The 20,018-nt window shown below is 36.5% G+C and overlaps 1 protein-coding gene across 3 annotated transcripts in view; it reads left to right on the forward strand.

The window, feature by feature from the left end:
* Positions 1-20,018, forward strand: part of Kif6 (kinesin family member 6) — a 392,117-nt gene that overhangs the window by 64,684 nt on the left and 307,415 nt on the right. For all 3 annotated transcript variants that reach the window (XM_047559645.1, XM_047559644.1, XM_047559646.1), the window contains one exon: positions 16,914-17,061. In XM_047559645.1, the coding sequence (XP_047415601.1) occupies positions 16,914-17,061 (148 nt within the window). The remainder of the gene's footprint in view (positions 1-16,913; positions 17,062-20,018) is intronic.

A 20,018-nucleotide genomic window follows, 5' to 3' on the forward strand; every position in this document is an offset into this window, starting at 1 on the left:
ATAGACATCCTAAGCAAGGTGAGAATTTGAACTGTTTATAAATGTATCCTTTTTGTATTCCAGCTCAACTGCTTTAACTTTTTAGTATCTAAATTTAACACATGTAGCATATATAAAGTACATAAGTTAAAGTGATTAAGGAGGGCCATAATGTCTCAGTTTCCGGTATGTTTAAATTTGAAACTTCAATGTTGTGCTAGTGGAATTTGTGTCTTATATGGATATGCACAAGTCTGCTATACAAATGCTAAAAGTGCCAAGGTGGAACCAATCAGAACCTAGGAATGTTCTATAAATGTGACTTTTGGGTTTAGGTTTCCTTGTTAAGATAAAAATAAAAAAATATTTTTTGGTTTTGGCCAAAGCTGGCATAACTGATTGAGCTTCAATATGTGAAAAGAATATTCACATATGCCAAAGAGCATCCTTTAGTCTTATTTGAATACAGGTTGTCTTAACTTTGCAGACTGCTGAGTTACTGTAGGTAGAGCAAATATGTGTATATTTTATCATTTATTTCCATCAAATTCCTTCATTATTTTGAAAATGAAAATGGAAAACATATGAACTACAAGACAAAATAACCTTAGAAACCTTAGCTTTAAATTTAGGGAGAGATTCTCTGTGATATTTACTTTCCTTGTATAGCTCTTTTGTTTATTAGAGAAACAATCCTGTAATTGCATTCACACTATTTTTTAAAATACAGGGTGATGTTAATTACACTCTCTCAGTGGTGATTTAGTTGTTTGGCCATACTTATTATGCTTTTATTTTAAATAATGAGCAGAATTCTATATGACTCTAATTTCTCCAAGAATGGAGGCAATGAGTGACCCATTAAACCTTCCTTCCCTTCATTCCTCTCTCCAAACTTCTCTTCCTTCATTCTTCAGGTCATACGGAATGCCTCCAGACTTCAAGTTACTCTTCTCTAAGCTTAGGATAAAATAAAATTGCAGTCTGCAAGGAGAACACAGCTTTCAGAGTCAAATAGACAAGAAAATTAGTCACTGATTTAATGGAAGAAGTAATGAGAGGAAGAGGGACATAGAAATCTGTTCTTGGCATGGTGGTAGAAAAGCGAAAGTTACAGAGGAGGTGTTCAGAAAGAGCTGGTAGCAATGGATTTGTTCTGAGACTTGGAGTTGTAGAAGTTATCCAAGAAATGAGTATGAAGAAAAAAGAAATTTGGTTGCGGCACAAGACTGAAGGCTGAGGTTTGCAGTGGTGGGATGACTTGGTCTTCCCTACAGAGAGGGCATCTTAAATTCAAATATGAATGAATATGTGGGAAACCTATTAAGAACTGTAGATAGGCTGAATGGCCAAAGAAGGGATAATGTAGAAATAACGGGAAATGATACGTGAAAAATATTCTAGGTTATGAAAGGTCTCATATGGCCCATAGAGAAAATTGAATCTTATTCTAAAAGCAATCAGAAGCTTCCAAATAATTTCAGAGCTGTGACTCAGTTATATTTGTATAAGAAAATTGTTCTAGTGGCAATGTAGACAGAGTATGAATTGGAAGGACATGAGAGCCTTTAGGATGGTATTACAATAATGCAGGATTCTCAGAGACAAAGACTATCTGGGGTTAAGGTGGGCCACATAAATGACTGAAGTGGGGCAAGTTCAGAAACTGGAGAACCTGGGTTTACGCCTATGTAAGTAAATGAAAGGAACAGCCGCCTCTTGGCTCCACCAGTTGTTGCTATCTGGGAAGGCGAGGACATCGCTACACACATGCACAACACACACACAACACACACACACACACACACACACACACACACACACGTTCTTTTGCACATTCATTATTTACTTTTGACTCCCAGATAGGTGTCAGATGTTTTTAAAAACATGAATGGATCAACACTGTGCAGACCAAACAAAAAATCTTTGGACTAAACTCAACCTAAGACTATGTATCACTGAAATGTGTTCTTTTGAACATTAATCTTGAAAAATAAGTTCTGTGGTCAGATAAATTAGAAACAATTGGAACTTGATGTAACTGATTTTAAAATTCATAAAGAAAGGAAAATGCAAAAATAGCCAAGGCAATTTTGTAAAAGGACAAAGGTGATGGACTTACCTTATCAAGATCAAGCTTATGTTATGAACTATGATAATTTAAACAGTGTAGTATTGACTCAGGAATGAACAAATAAATTAATGGGATAGGAGGAATAGCTTAGAAACAGGCTCATATATATGAAAACTTACCTTTTGATTTAGGTGGCATTTTAAATGAATTGGAGAATGATGGATCATATAACAAATAGTACTCGGGAAACTATCAACTGAGCAAAAACAAAGTTAAGAGTCTAAATCATGTCACTAATAAAGCATAAACATCAAAGCAATTACATAACTAATTGTAAAAAACAACAAAGCAATAGAGATAAATGGATGAAATCTTTTAACATCTATGATGTTAAAAATAAAAACGACCTCCTAAATAAGATATAAAATGTAAAAACAAAAGAAAAAACAAATTCAACCTCGTCAAAATGTGGGCAGCAAAAGTCATAACAATATTGAAAGGTAAGCTGCTGTCTGGGAGAAAATATGAAACATTTTAATATTCATAACAGAAATAATCTCACAATAAAACAAAGGCAAATAATCCATTAAGAAATTAGTCAAAGAACATGAATAGGTATCTCGCTCCTTGGAGAAAAGAATACAATTGGTCAATAAACATTTGAAAGTATACATAATGTGAATATAAAATCCAAATATGAAAATATGCTTAATCACGTTACAGTCAGATAAATTAAAAAATAAGAAATATCTTTCTCCCCCACTAGACTGGCAGAGCAAACATATGATAATGTCAAGAGTAAGTGGGGATTTGGGAAGCCAGGAGCTTTTCCATTACACGTTGGTAGAACCATTTTAGAGGACATCATTGTCAGTGACTATCAAAATGATGAATATGACTTCTCCATGATCCAGACACTCTGCTTTGAAGATGTCCTGCAGAGAAATAGTAAAGGCCCCTGTCCTTCCCAGCATTGTTTGCAGTGGCAAGAAATTGGAAAGACTCCAGTGGTTCACCATAGAGGATAAGTTAACAAACCAGATATTTGTACTGTGAAATACTATACAGACTAAGACTATAAAAGAATGAGGAAGATCTCCTGATGTGGGAAGACATACTGTGGCATAAAAAAAATCACCCAACAGTATAGAGAGTGCTAAACCAATTACTTAAAAGGGAAAAAGGCATAAAATACTGCTATGTGTAAAGAAAAAAAGTTTCGAGGGATAATAGTAATTTCACTAAGTAGAAAGGTTTGAGAATGGGGAGGGGAATTATGTTGAAGGGGGACTTGACTTCACAGATAATTTAAAATTTTTAACAAGCATGTATGCCTGCCTTTATGAATCACTTGTTTAATCAAAGATAAGTTAAACTATTTTCCAATAATGTGAGAAACCTAAGCCTGCTTGTTTTTGAAGAAGAAAGCAATAATAGAAATGGAGAAGTAAAATATAGAAGTGGAGTTAATTGATGCAGAAAGTTCCCTGGGAGGTAGTAGCGAATACAATCTAGAACTTGGTTGGAAGAAATCTGCTTTGGCTAGCAGGGTCAATCTCTGGATCAGAGTGCAGGACGACAGTAGTGGGGATAAATTTTTAAGTGTGGAGGTGGAGTTTGGGAGTGGAGAGAGAAGCTAAGGAATTTGCCATATGGTGACTTCTATTTTCTCTTCTCTGTTTTCCCTTTGTCCCCCACCACCCTCATGTCCTGTTCTCCTTCCTGTAGATATCAATAAATATGACTGATGGCCTTCCCCACCTGTTCGCCTCAAGCACACTGAATGTTATTAATGTATTATTATTCGTGGGCTTTTTGGTCATGTTGCCTTCTTGAAGAATAGTTTCTACTGACATTGCATATGCTCCCCCATATCCTGCAATGATGCCCTGAAAACAAGGGCCAAATAGTGGGCCAGAACAGTGAGTCAGTTCCTGCTGTTTCAAAGGACCTGGGGAACTGGTTCAAATGGCTGGCTTTGGTTCTGGTATATTCCATCTTGTTCTCAAGAGTTGTTCTGTTTCCCATGCATTCAGAGGACAGCCCAGCTTTCTGCCCAGAGAAGTCTATGAAACCACCCCCCACTGGCATTCTATGGAATTTCTTTTTTTGCAGCAGCACAAAGCCCTCTGTTGTTCCTCTTTAACAGTCAGCTAACTGTGAAGTTAGGGAGATTTGGAGGGGAGCAGTTCTGCCCCTTCCCTCTCCTTTGGATTCTGAGAGCCTTCCAGCAGCCAGCCCTACCTTTTATGTAAAATATGTTCAGCCACTCATTACAAGTTGCAGTCCCTTTGTGGTCCTTGGGTCCAGACAGGGAGTTGAAAAGAGTTTTTAGATGTCGGGCATCAAAGGAAATGGAGGAAAATATCTTCATTCTTTCGTCCTCTACTCTAAATCTCCTGACTTTCCTAGAGACTGCCCCCCAAGTCCCTGATATTCTCTCCCTTTGACATCTGTCTTCAGAAGGAAAACCCTAAAAAGACTAGCCTTCTTTTATGATTTCTGCTCTCTTAATCCTGCCATTAACATGTTGGTGATGAAGACACATCCTTTGCTTCTCTCTGAATGGATGTTACACAATTTTTGTTGTGGTTGATTTTTTGCTCTGCCTTTATCCCAGGCAGTGGTGTTTTAGAAGAGCACTTTGCAGAATTTTATTATAGAATTAATATTATAATATTATATAATTACTCAGCCCAGATGACAGTAGTGTAGATTTGTACTATAATCATATCTGTAAGATGCTCACTGCATTGTGTGTCAGCAACAAAGATGTGCTGAAAAGTATCAGAATGTGCAATTTAATAATATATAACTTAATCTGTTATATTGATCTTAATCTATTTATTCTGATTAGCCCTCACATTTTGTAAAAGTGAAGTCAGTAAACTTAATCTGTGAGAGTTTTATGGTAATTTTCCCTGTGAACATCTGAGGAGAGCAACTTTGACACAATTACTTAACTGGATATTATTTTAATGAACACGCTTGATCATTAGGTTTACAAACAAGGATGATAGATTTGTTTCATAACTTAATTAGGTAGTGGAAAGAATATTATATTTGGAGTAAGATAGACCTTGATTTGAATCTTACCACCTACTGTGCATAGCCTTGATGTAGTTAACTTCTCTAAGGCTAAGCTCTCTTATCTGTAAAGGGGAGATAATAGAAGGTTTAGAATGGATTCTTGCTGGGGATGTAGCTCAGTGATAGAGTGCTTGCTAGCATGCGTGAAACCTTGGGTTCAATCCCCAGCATTGCCCAAAACAAACCTATTTCTAGAATAGACTTCCTAGAGAATTAAAAGGGGGAAGACTATGTTTAAGAGAATAAAACAACAAGTTCAGTTTTGATCAAACTAGGTTGAAAATGCTGTAGGAAAAGCTAGTTTTTTTTTTTTTTTTTTATTAACTGCTTTTTAAGACTAAAGGTTTTTTGTTTGTTTGTTTGTTTTAGGTTGTTGAGACCATATTGTTAATAGTGCTTAGTCAGATGATATTTCACCTCTACTCAACATAAACTAGTAGTAGGCTGTGTCTCCTACAAAATTTTATGAACATTATTCCTCCCTGTTCTCCCCAAGTCTCGTCTGACAGTGTGCTCCTGGAAGACCACTCATGTGATGACTGGCCCCCTCACCTTTGCTCTTGTGCCTCCGTAGTGACCTGCATAAACCCACCATTGGTTCTCCATGACCTACAGGATTAACTGGACCTTATTCAGATGAGCAGTCAACTAAAGAATGGCCTAGCCCATACATTCTGCCTTCTTTTCTGCTTCTTTTCCCTCATTCCTTTATGAGTGATCCCAGTCAGGCCACATCTTTCTGCTTCAGTCTCTCACCTCCTGAATCTTATTAGATCATTGGATATTCATGGTAACTAAAGCCACAATGAAGAGAGATGGGCAACTTCATAAGATGCAGGGTATAGCCCCTCCTGGATTATTACCCCTTAAAATCAGAGTATGAGAATTTTTCCAATAATGTGTACAGTGTCTTTCATTTTACACAAAATTGTAATCAAGTTAAAAGTTCTGATTTAGCAAATAATCTTGAGACTGGAAGTTTAGAGAAAAATTAGAGCTTTATGTTGTCCAATCTGTACAGTGTTACATTCAAAGATACACAAAAGTCAGATTTTATTCAGTCTTTCAAGAAATTACAAGGGATAGAGGAGTACATTTTTTAAATTCTGTGAACACTTTAAATATCCATTCCCCACTGCTGCTTCTCTTAGTATCCTCCACACCAATGGCAATTATCTGCCATTCTCCCCTGCCATCCTAAAGCTCTTTGTCTCCCACTCTCCTTTCTCCTTCTGAGCTCTTCAGCTAACTTCTTCCTCAGATGTAGGCTTTTTTGTCCATTTACTTCTGTGCCTGTCTTCCCCACTTCTTAGCCTGGCTTCCTGGATTTCTGTTTCTGCCTGCTCAGATGGCTGGAGTACCCAGCTATACCCACCCTTGCAAGGAAAAGGAAGGAGTCCCCAAGAAAAAGTGCAATTTTCTCATTTGGCCTTTCTCATGAGAAATCTTAAGAGGACTTTCTATAAATTCTCTGTCTCTCCAGATATATTTATAAATAAGCCATTTGGGTTTTATTGTTATATAGTGTAAATTAGAATATTACATACATGTAACATATACACATTTATTTATTTAAAGATTCTTATCTGAATAATATTTTGTTTGATCTTACATTTCATGTTTCTTGAGAGTAAGCTTTTTCCCCCTGTAAATTCACATTGCACACAGTATTAGGTTTCTCAGGATATCATGGATGATTCAGAAACGTGGTTGATCAATTTACCAATAGGGAACTCAGTGCTGCAGTTTTGTGAAAGAGTATTTTCTATTTTCCTTTGAATCCCTACAAAAGAAACCTGAAGTAACCAATTCAGATTTTATACAAGATTCTGCTGAAATGAATTTCTATAGACAATGGATTTTCCCACATTCCTGTATAAAACTTTGTTGTTTCATTTTGGTTGCTTCCTTAGATGGTCATCTGAAAAGGATTATGTGTTTAATGAATCTAAGTGTTTATTCTCAAGGGTCACAGAAAAAAATATGTCAGAAATGCTGCAATAAATGCATTTTTCATAATGTAAATAAAGATAGAAATGTAGCCTTCCCTTTTTAATACTATATGCTGAACTTCAAACTGAAACATATTTCAGAACTGGATAGTGTTCAAAACGGGTCATATTCTTCTATTGAAGTTTCGTGAATTTCTGTTATGTTTCCAGATTTAAGCTGCTTATTATTAATACTAAAACAAAACGGTTCTTCAGGAACTTGGGAAATAAACAGCCTCATTTAGAGAGCACTTTGGCCTGGATCTGGTCCATGAACTTATGGCTGGGAAGCCTTTTCGTGTGCTTAAGATCTTGAAGATTCTTTCGAGAGAGAGTGTTTGGATATTGTATCCCATGATATGTTTGCCTCTTGCAAAGTTTGATCTGAAGTAGCGGGGACAAGACTGTGAACAAAGCCCGGAGCATCAGAACTGGAAAGAATCTCCACAGGTCCCTTTTCTTAGCCATTGCATCCATGGAGGAGAATCTGCAAATCATTCGAGGCAGGCGACTGCTGATCCTATTTTTTGTGAGGCATTCAAGAGCGGGAGTCCTGACTGTGCCAAAGTGACTGTTGTAGAAGAAAGGACCCAACATTCTTGTTTTCCTGTCATGTTTTAAAACTTATGAAATGTGAGCAGTGAGGAGAGAGAGAACCATTCTTATTCTTGGGCACTTACTGGTGTGTGAGAATTGCTGATGACATTTAAATGCCTAGAAGATCATTATATTTAGCTTGGTTTTTGTTTTAAAAAATAAAATCTGAGTGTTATTCTTTTAGAACTTACCTGAGTCACTCTTTACCAGGTTTTGCAAAACTCAACATTCCATTGGAGGACAGGCAAATAATCTGAAACAAACTGATGAGGGACCAAGTGGTGATATTCTGTGCCTAATTGAGAGCACGTGTCTGAGAACTAAAAACATTCAGACCGAATTTTTTTTTAAAAAGTGCAGTCCAAATAAATTTTCTTCTGGTTGTATTTGGACTGTGGGCTTCTTTCATGTGACCCTAGTTCAAAAATCAGTCTACACACAGGTGCTTACAAAAAGTACATAAATTATCATTTAATCCACATTTGTACTTTTATTTGTGTCATAAAATATATTTTTGAATATATGCATTAATTGTTTCTAATCTGGATACTCTTGCCTTGGATATTCCTTTCCAAATAGTCGCTAAGGATTTAGCGACTAAGGTTAGGTTGACTTAGGTTGACTAAGGTTATCCATGTCACTCTATTTCTCTATCAGGATTTGCAATTATGTCAGTATGTCAGAAAGTGAAACCACAAATGAACTAAGAATGATCTTTCCAGAACATACTTTTAGAGATGACAATGTCTTAACCAGGGGAGCTAAACTTAAACGCCTTTAAACTGGATCTCCATGTTTCTTATATCCAGGGGACATAATTCACAGTAGTATGCATGAATGGCTTCAACTCTGGAGGGGTACTGGCATTCCCAAGGACTGCACTGTGGTGGGCACTCTGTTGTTCACATGCAGGCCTGCCTTCAAGCCTAGGCATCTCTAAACCATGACACTTGCCTCGAGCTATGTGTTGGCTAAGACATGAGAAACCGTGAGCCAAATAAACTTTTCCCATTCTAATTGTTTTCATTGGGCCTTTTGGTCACAGCGATGATGAAAACACTGACTAAAACAGCAGGTAACATACCTTTGGGAAGCCGCTGAGTCTACGATGTTGGGGAATATAGGAGATCATGGCAAATAGGAAGACTCATGTCCCACATAAAGGCATTTTAATTTAGGTAAGTGTAAACATTCCCATAGACAGAAGGATTGCCAATTTGAAACCCCTGGTCTAAATCAAGGGACCAGAAATGTCTTTCAGATCACTCTAGAAATTGCATTAGTTGTCTTTTTGGTTGCATACAACAGAATCCCAACTCCCAGAAAAGAGGATTTCTTGGCTTGCGTAATGAGGTTAACTCCAAGAATTGAAAAGAGTGCTGTAAAAATTAGGGCCTTCCCTACTTGAACTGGATATGTGACAGTCAGTATTCCTTCTCCACCCATCTGACCTTGTGCAGCAGCTTGGCCCTGCTTCCTTGTGCAGAAGGACAAAATATATGGCATTTAGCAGTTGTGGTTCGGGGACCTCAGCTTTTTTCCTTCTCAAAATCCATCTTGGAGAGACTCGTTGTCCCTGCTTCAGGCATGCCATTGGCCTCTTTGAACAGTGACTATTAAAGATGGGCAGGGTGATGAAGTGAGGAAGTATGATTGACGAGGCCTGAGTCACAGGTCCCACACACCTGTCTCCTGTCCCTGAGTTCACAGAAGGGTGAAGGCTATTTCCAGAAGAGGGGACTAATAAAGCTTGTGGGACAGAAAAATATACCTCTTGAAGTCTCCTGCTTTTTCAGATTCTTCAGAAAGGTAGGCCGTCCCAGTTCTTGTTTTCTCGCTTTTCCTTTACAGTCAGAGAATGTCCTATGACCAAAAGCTTACTACTGGAAGTTATTTAAGTTGCACCATCATTCAGCTTAATTAATGGGAAAATTGTTTTTGTATATGACAAATTGAGTTGTGTTGTATTAACCACAAGTTGCTATTGTTTTTAATTCTAATGCCTCTTAAAAATTGACGTTACTGAATTTATGCTCGTAGAGATGTTGTGAAGGTGAACCCCTTGAGTCACTTACCATATTTCTCTATAAAAGACAGCAGGCTACACCAAATTGCTGCCTTGGGTTGCTTACAAAGGACTGTGGGACTTTATTTTAGGAAGAGGGCTACAGTGGACAGAAATGAACTGTTCTGAGAATTTTAAAATAAGTTTTGGCTACTGGAGCTCTTGGAACTGTGAAAAGTGAATAGGGACAAGGGGTTATGATGTATTTAAAATAGAGATTTAATTTTCATTCTGATTCACATTAGTCTTGTTGACTTTGTGCAAAAATTTTTACTGAAGTTAAACATAAACATAGCATAATCTCTGTTAGCTTAAAAAATTCTGTCCATAGTACTATAATAGCTTGGTTTGTGTTTTCTGAGTGAACTAATTTGTTTTATTTCTATAAACAGCTTATGAAAATGTAAACATGTATTTTTCCTTTGATTCTTAATTTTCTAAGGCTAAGCTGTTAGACTACTATTAAACTAAGGCTAATCTTTTTAAGATACTACCTCACCTGACTCTCTCACCTCAATTAAGTCAGTCCCACCTGATTCTCTGATTTCAACCTTGTCCTGAATTAAACAGCTGTTTAAGCATGGTTTTTGTAAATATCTTGCAGAAATAGCTTAGAGGGGATTCTTTACTTGGAAGGAAGAAAAATAGTTAGAAGGCCTCTAATGACACCAATTATTAAAGCCATGGTTCTATTTGTTTCTTTTCCAACTATGTTGTCTTTTCAAATTTGTGAAACTAGAATTATTTTTTTTTGGCTTAATGTACTAAATTAACATTACACTAATAATTTTTTTGGTTATTTTGATTTAGACATTGTATAAGGAGATGCTTAAAATCTTTTCATCTGGGGTAAACAAAATGAAGTCTCACTTTATGCTGATACTTCTAGGCAATCCTCTACTTGGAGTCTAGTTAAACAAAGAGTAATAAAAATGAAAAACTAAACTTAAAAATGATTTGTATTTTTCTAGCACGGAAAGGTGATGTTTGTGGAGTAATACTTTAGTTTATAATCTCCTAGAGGGTAGAAGATTTATTTTTGTTTTATTCATGCAAATATTAAAAGATAAGAACTGACAGAATAGCTTTATAATTTAAACTCCTAGGGAATATGCATTTTGCTTAAGGAAAGGAAAGGAATTCTACAATGGAAATTTCATTTGATCATCAAACTCTGTGTTTATAAATGGTTGATTTATTTACATATCAAGGCTCTCTAATGGAGATGGATTATGCAGTAGCCCACATTGTTGAAAGTAGGGTATTTAGAAATGCTGTTTTCACCAAAAATGACCATCCCATTGTTCACTGCTGAAATTGGTTATTTGCTTTTCATTTATTAATTACTATTCCCTGTTTCTTTTAAAAATATTACGGAAAAGGTGGCAAGTGCATCTAGTTACTAGCACTTGAGTGTAGGTTCTGCTTTACCATTTTATTGTTATAACAACTTTGTTGAGATAAAATTCACATACCAAAACTACAATTTAGGAGTTTTTGGTACAAATATACATCATTCTTCATTATTTAATTTTAAGACATGATCATTACCCCCCAAAAAAACCCTGGATCATACCCATTAGCAGTTGCTCCCACTTCCCCTCCCTCGAAGCCTGTGGAAAACCACTAATTTACTAAGGGCATTTGCCTATTCTAAATATCTTTTATAAGTGGAATCAGACAATATACAGCCTGTGTAACTAATTTCTTTCATTTAACATAATGTTTTCAAATTCTGTCCATATTACTGTCAGTTCTTTTTTCCTTTATATTGTCCAATAATATTCCATGGACTAAATATGACATATATTGCTTGTCCCTCATCAGAATTAAAAATACACATGTCTATTTAGATTCCATGTCTACTTTTTAACTTTGCTTTTTATGATTGCACTTTAAGATTTTTCCTGTATTATGAATTATAGAAATGATGCCAAGTTCCTTGGTGTACAGATGATTTGCAAACATTTTGACCTATTCTATGGCTTGTCATTTCACTCTCTTGATTGTGTTCTCTGAAATACAAAACTTTTTAATTTCGATGAGGTTCAGTTGTTTTTTTCCCTTGACTATTTGTTGCTTTTGACATCATAGCTAAGATACCATCGTCTAATCCAATGTCTCGAAGATTTATCCCTGTTTTCTTTGGAGACATTTTAATTTTAACTTTTATATTAGGTCTATGATTCATTTTGAGTTATTTTTTTGTACCTGGTGTGAGATGGAGGTCGAGTTTCATTCTTTTTCAGTTTTTCAAGCATTTTTTGTTAACAAGACTGCCCTTTCTTCTATGGTCTTATCACCCTTTGTTGAAAATAAACTGATTATAAATGTAAGAATCTATTTCTGGATTTTCAGTTTTATTCCATTGATCCCATGTCTATTCTTATGCCAATATTCACTGTCTTAATTATTCAAGCTTTGTAGTGCATTTTGAAATTGGGAAAGTGAATCTTCCACCTTTGTTCTTTCCAAAGTTTTCTGCCATTATGTATCCCCTACTTACCCATATAAATTTTGGGAGAATTGTGTCAGTTTCTTCAAAGAAGTCAGCCTGAACTTTGACAGAGATTGTACAAATGTAGATCAGTTTGGGAGGTATTACAAGCTCTCTCTCTCTCTTTTTTTTTTTCCCTTATGCTGAGGGTTGAACTCAAGCACCTACATTCTGCACTCCCTTACACCTCCCAGCTGCGAGCATTACCATCTTTATGAGATTGTCATATACTTTACAACGCTGTTGATCTTGTTTATTATTTCTAATAATTTTAAAGGAGTTCCATATAGAATATCATATCATCTACAAATAGAAAATTCTTAACTGGCAAAATTACTCTTCGATAATGAATGAAGAATTTTTGTTTATTCCCAAATAAACAAAAACTGGGAGAATTGTTACTAGCAAACTAACTGAGGCAAGAAAAAGAAATAAAAAACATGCAGATTGAAAAGGAAGAAATTAAACTATCCCTATTTGCATTAGACATGATCACATATATAGAAAAGTCCAAGAACCTCTCTTGGCTTAGAGGGAAAAACCAAAGTCCAATTCATTGGCCACTATCTACCTAGGGGATCTTGCTTATGAAAAAGAAGGTTTTATCATCTACTATTAGATAAGGTGGGTTGGAGAATTTCTATATGGCAGACTCCAAGGTGAAGCTAGATTAGAGCTCCTAGTTTCTAAGGCAAATTGAGGAAAGAGGTATGAGACAGGAACTGTTGATGAAAACCAGTAATAGATATTGATGTAGATACAATATTACATAGTTATATAGGGCTATTGAAAGGAATAAGCAAGTTTAATGAAGTTGTAAGATACAAGTTCAATTTATAAAAATCAAGTGTATTTCTATGCAACAGCAAAAAACAATCTGAAGATAAAATTGAAATATAAATTTTAGGAGAAGCTCATCAATTTCTGAAAAGAGATTCAGACCAGTCTTTTACTTTCAGCATTTTAAATATGGTATCCCATTACCTCTGGCCTAAATGAATCCTAATAAGAAATCTGCTGTTAATCTTATTGAGGATTCCTTGTATTTGATTAGTCGTTTCTTTCTTGCTGCTATCAAGATTCTCTTTGTTTATAGACAGATGGATTGTGAGGTGTCTAGGTTTGGATGTTTTGTGTTTGTTCTGTTTGGAGTTTATTGAACTTCTTGGATATATCGATTAATACTTTTCCTTAAAATTTGAAAGTTTGGGGTCATTGTTTTTTTAAATATTCCTTCTTCTCCTTTTAGGACTCCTGTCATGGATATGTTGGTCTCTGAGATCTCTGTTCCATTTTCCTTCATTTTTTTTGTCCTTTCTCTTCCTGAGATTGGAAAATCTCAATTAACCTATCTTCAAATTCACTTATTCTTTCTTCTTCCAAGTCAAATTTGCTGTTGTAATGAATTGTTAATTTGGGTTATTTTATTTTTCAACACCATAATTTCTCTTTGGTTTTTTTAAAATGTTACCTTTTTATTAATTGATCAATTTATGAAACATGATTTTTTTATTCCTTTAATTCTTTAAACATGTTTTACTATTATTCTTTGAACATATTTATAATAGCTAATTTAATTTTACCTGCTTAGACATCTGGGCTTCCTTAAGGACTGTTTCCATTTTATTCCTGAATATGGGTGATATTTTCTTATTCCTTTGCATGTCTTATAATTTTGTTTTTGAAAACTGGGCATTTTAAGTACTCTATTATGACAACCTTAGGAATCAGATTCCTACCCTTCCCAGGGTTTATTGTTGTTGTTAGTTGTTATTGTTGCTCTTCTGCCTGTTTATTTAGTGTCTATTCTGGTTTCATTCTGAAAGTCTATATCTGAATATGCCAGTGCTTTACAAAGCCCCTCATTGCTGTCTTATTCCATGGACTTGTCTTCTAAGTTTTTGGTTGCCTCTGTGTTTGCCAGGCACAGCTTCTGAAGTCTATGCTCAATTAGTTTAGGCTAATGATTAGATAGAGATTTCTTTAAATGCCTTGAACTTCCTGCTTGTGGAGATTCTCAAGGATTTTCTCAAGTATGTTTTGGGCATACCTATAACCCTGAATGTGTGTGTGACCTTCTGGAATCCAAGCAATATGTCAGAGCTTTTCAAAGCACCTCACAGACATCTTATTTCACAGATTTTTCTTTTAAATTTTTGGTCACCTTTGTGCTTACCTCACTGGTATTGTGGCCTCAAGCAGCTGTATTGTTAAATACTTTCCACTGGTTATTCTCAGCAAATACTCTGGGGATAGGGTTGCTCACGCTATGTAGCTCTTAGTAGTTCTGTCAGGTCACAGATGAGTTTTATACTGTAAGTGATGCTTTTTCAGGAAGCTATGAGAAAGTACAGAAGTGACATTGCTTTGGGGATAGGGTTTTTGAGGAACTCCAAACCTGCCCTGCTCCCTTAAGTGTTGTTTGGCTACTGGTTTGCACAGCTCCTGTGGCTTCACGGCTGTTGTTTATCAAGGCTACTGGGGAGCTGCAGAAAGAGGGCTGAGAATTTTCAAGCTAAAACCATGACATTTACTGTTCTACTGAGTTTCAGCTGTTTTTCTTAAATAAACATTCCTTGGATTATTGTGTACCTGTGGATAATTCCCAGGGTTCTGAAAAAGTTGATTTTGACCATTTTTACCACTGCTATCATTGTTCTTGTGAAGGAATGGATTTTTGAAGGTTCTTACACCACTATTTCTATTTCTTTATTTTTTTAATTTTTTTTTTTTCTAAGACGAGACTAGAAGAAGACATAAACACCTGGGGCCCAATAAATACTGGACACTGGAACCCTGGGATGCAGGGCCTCTAGATAAAGGAACTAGAGATAAACCTTGCCTGTTGGCATTTCTTTATTTAATTTTTTATTATAGGAATGTAATAAATGGTCACAGGAGTATCTATTTCACACAATGTCCTATGAAACTGTGCTACCTAGTTTTCTATCCCATAGCAGATGAGTGTAGGGAGGGCACATATTAGAGACAGGTAGGCAGAAACCATTGACTGTGAGAAAGAAGATTGAAGTATAAAAATGTAGAACAATCAGTGAGTACCAGTAGGGCATGCTATAGTACCCACTTTCCAAAGGCTGTATCTGTATCAAAAGGAAAGTGTTAATTTTTGCTCCATATTCATTTTTCTTCAAGACAGATAATGACTAATATATTTTAAGAATTTTTATACCTAGAATCAATAAAACATTTAAGGTCTGATGTTAAAAGTTATAGATTTCATTTACATAGAGCATTTGTGACCAAGAAATACCATATATCCAAATGAGATTGCTAATGGGACATTTCTGTTTCATTGGTGACAGATTCTGTTGAAAAGAAAGATTCTGTAATCATCCACCTAAATGCATTACAGTAATTCCAACACAATTTCAAGTCTACTGTCCTCATGTGAAGACACATGATGAAAAATGATTAAGCTTCTCCAAAGTAGAAAGGTGAACCACACAGTAGTAATACCTTTTTTCTCCCTGCCTTTACTGAGTCCCTTAAGTTTATAAGCATCAATATCACCTGCTTACAGAACAAAGGATGCATTAATTTGTTGCTAATGATACTGTTAGTTTGTTAGTTGCATAAGATGCTGTGAACTTAACTGGTAAAGTTCTAGACAACAGCTGTGTGTTTTGAAGGGAATTAGGATGATAGGTCACTCAGCATGAGGGTGGGAAGGCATAAAAAGACCTAGAAAGAACTGTGAACAGGATCTCAGCAGAGTAGTAGAGTAGGAATCCCGAAGTGAACTGTGAGGAATGATCTCAGAGGAGTCATCTATTGAAAAAACCACTCACAACGTGGGTACCATTAGCTGACAGCGTCATAACTGGATTGATGAAAACATCTTGAGATCAAGGAGCCACTTGTAACAAAATAAATGAATAAAAAGAAGTAAAGCCGAAAGAATTTACTGTTTCGTGTGGCCTAGAAAAAGACCCACTTTTGAAAGCCTGAAATATGTCATACACATTGTTAAAAGTGTCTGTTACTGGTGGTGGTCTGCAGAGGCTGAGAAGATCCAGGGCTCTTGAGACCACCATCCACCATCAAATCAAGGGTTGTTTTGCAGGGCTAAAGAACACATATGGACCATCATCTTTCTAAAAAAAAAAAAAAAAAAAGTCATTCCAAGAAAGGAGAGAAGGGAAATTCCTAGCAGATTTTCAGTTGATGAGAATTAACTGTAGGGAATTACATTACAAGGTACATAGTAGCAAACTGTGTGTGTTCTAATATCCTAGAAAGTGACTGTGTAAGGTAGCAGGTGTCAGGTGGACAGGTGACCAAATTACAGGTGTTATTTCCCCAGGATGGTCTTTCTACATATTCTTTGATTCAAGTCTAGCATACTAAAATACAAAGAAAATATTTAAGATAGCTGGACTTGAGTTACATGCTCTTTCTTAGAGGAAAAGGATCAATGTGCTGATATGTCTGGATTAAAATGTAAATTTTAGTTCCAGTCACATGACTAAATATTTCTGTGGATATTTCTGTAAATATCTTTTCCATAGAATTTAATAAGGTTGCTATTAGAATACAGTCATCTAATACAAGTGCAGGTAGCCACTTTGGTATTAAAAGTGTGCCCATTTTTCGTTGCAGTGTGCTGGCAGGTTACAATGGAACCATCTTTGCATATGGACAAACGGGCAGTGGCAAGACATTCACTATCACAGGCGGGGCTGAGCGTTACAGTGACAGAGGCATTATCCCAAGGACACTGTCATACATTTTTGAGCAGTTACAAAAGGTATAAAACTAAGTTCATTTTGTGTTTGATAGATTCAGCAGAAATTTACTGTGGATGGGAAATTTATTGTGGTATTATATCGAAGTGAGAAAATATTATTGTGTAATAGCTCCAACCTTTACATTTGAAGAAAGGTTAAGATTTTGTTGGAGAAGTGGAAATTAAGAAGGTCCTCCTCATTAAAGTACTGCTACCTGAGCAAAGGATCAAAGGGAGTTCTTTCTGTTACAACCACAGAGCTTAAAAGAGCAGATAACACCTCTTACCAATTAAAATCTTATATTCCACATTAAAAAACCTAGGAATAATGGCGCATGCCTGTAATCCCAGCACTTGGGAGGCTGAGGCAGGAGGATCACAAGTTCCAAATCAGCCTCAGCAATTTAGCAAGGCCCTAAGCAACTTAGCGAAGCCCTGTCTCAAATAAAATATAAAAGGGCTGGGGATGTGGCTCAGTGGTTAAGTGCCCCTGGGTTCAATCCCTGGTACCAGAAAAAAAAAAAAAGAAAAAAACGAGGAAGAGTCTTTTAACCAAGCAGAACTTTCTTTTAGCTACCAAAGCACTAAACGGGATAGTATGGTTGCTATGTTTTCACAAAAAGAAGCTGAAGTTTACCAGAGTACAAATCCCATTGCAGTGAACATTACAGAATTATAAAGAGGAGTTCCCGTCTTTATTTTTGGTATCAGGAATTGAACTCAGAGCCACTTAGCCACTGAGCTACATTGCAGTCCTTTTTTGTATTTTTTATTTAGAGACAGGGTCTTACCGAGTTGCTTACAGCCTCTCTAAGTTGCTGTAGCTGGCTCTGAACTTGTGATCCTCCTGCCTCAGCCTCCTGAGTGCTGGGATGACAGGCAGGCACCACCATGCTCAGCATCCCTGTCTTTATTATGTCATTTATTGAGGGCCTCCAAGGGCCTTATACTTTATCATTATTTAATACAACAAAAGTACAACTAACAAAGTAAGTATCCCCTTTTTATAGTTGGGAAAACTGAGCCTCCATTTAAAAAATTTTTGTGTGGATCCACATCTTATAAAGCATTGAGCTGGAGCTCATCCCAGGTCTGTTCTACCATTTTCTATGCTTTTGCCACTACACACACTGCCTCTGTGGCTCAGACTGGCTTTATTTTATTGGTCATTTATTTAAACAAATTTACTATAATGAGTCAATTAACTTCTCTGGGTTTCATTTTCTCCACTCTGAAAGTAGGGTTTGAATTGTACTAGAGGATCTTCAGCATCCCTTCTGGTTCCAGCAGTTCCTTGGTTGTATTAATTCTGTACAACAAATGTCCTAAGTAGGTCAATGTAACAGTCACTCCAAAATTTCTCTACTGTATGTTATTTGCATTGCGAGTTGCAAAGATGTGAAAAATTGCTGAGATCTGCATAAGTCTAATTGTCATCCATAAAGTAGCAATTATCCATTAGTTCAGCTCATCTCTCACTAGTTCCTGCAAGCCAGCTCTGCATGCCAGAAAACGTGGAAGAGAAAGAGTTGAGTGTAGCGCGTGTGCTGGATTTGAGACCCTTCTTTTCATTTACTCGTTTATTTTTTATATTAACAATTTTGTTTTGTTCCCAGATTTCACAAACCAGGAATGTAGTTTCTAATAGTTTCTGTTGCTGTGGCCTAATCAGGAAGCCTGTTGTCTTGGAAAGATCACTGGGTTGATGCAGGCTGGCCTGTCTGAGAAAGTGTACTACCGACAGCATGTGACATTGGGGCAGTTGCTTAAGGTCTCGGTGTTATGGAGTTTCTGTGAGGGACTGGACAGACCGTATTTAAGATATTGTCCAGGTCCTGGCACACAGTACTTGCTCAGTACATGATAGTTGTTATTTATTAGCACAGCCATTAATATTCATGTAAGTGCATGTGGCCAAACGATCCCTGACCAAATTCAGAGAACCCTTTGAAATGCTCAAAGCCAATTTCCCTGATTAAGTTAAACCAAATAAACAAGTCTTCTCCTAATGGAAAATATTTTTCATCTTCTTTAAAATTTCATGCAGTCCTAAAATTCGAAATGTCTCCCAAGTACTCACCGTCCGTCAGGTTCATTGTTTTAGATCTGTTTGTCATGGGCATGACTCTAAACCCCATTTTCTTCTGCATGATCCTCAGTGATTTCCTGGACTTGGAGAAAGCCCATCAGACCAATTTATAGCCAGGGCAACTCCCTGGAAATGGACAGATTTCCACAGTGGGGAACAGCACATCCATTTGTAACCACACCTGGCTCTGGTGAAATAAGTCAGGCAACTGAAAGTATGTCATGAAGTCTGCCTGCTTTGTGTAGCTGAGGAGTGTACTCCAAGCTCTCCAGTTGATTGATTGCATTAGAGGACCAGTGGAGCTCTCTAGAATTCTTTCTCTTTTTTTAATTTTTTTTTTTTTTAGTTGTAAACACAATCCCCTTACTTATTTGTTTTTATGTGGTGCTGAGGATCGAACCCAGCATCTCACATGTGCTAGGCAAATGCTCTGCCATTGAGCTACAACCCCAGTCCTCTCTATAATTCTTAAAGAAAGGAAACATTTGACTTATGCAAAATCTTTATTTCAAGATAAACTAAGAGCCCAGGTCATAGTGGGTCCTGAAATGCCTGTGAGTGTGATAAGAACACATTTTCACTGATTTTAAGAGAAGAAAATTGATTCCATTTATTTTAGAAATCACTGCTCATTATTTTTGAGTCTTGTGAGTTTCAAACTTGTTTGGGGGCAGGAGACAAGGCTGTCTGTGGGAAACATGTGTGTTACATTACAGTCTGGCAACCTAGACACTAAAAAGGAGTAATAAGGAAAGGTAGCTTGCCACAAAGCTCAATGAATTTTAAGTGTGTATTCCAATAAAACTCCAGAAAATGCAGAAACTGGAGGAGCCAAAGCCATTATCCCTATCATCTCAGAGCAGTAGACCTGCCATTTTCCTGACTTTTA

The sequence above is a fragment of the Sciurus carolinensis genome, chromosome 7 (assembly GCF_902686445.1).
Source record: "Sciurus carolinensis chromosome 7, mSciCar1.2, whole genome shotgun sequence".
Taxonomy (NCBI): Eukaryota; Metazoa; Chordata; class Mammalia; order Rodentia; family Sciuridae; genus Sciurus; species Sciurus carolinensis.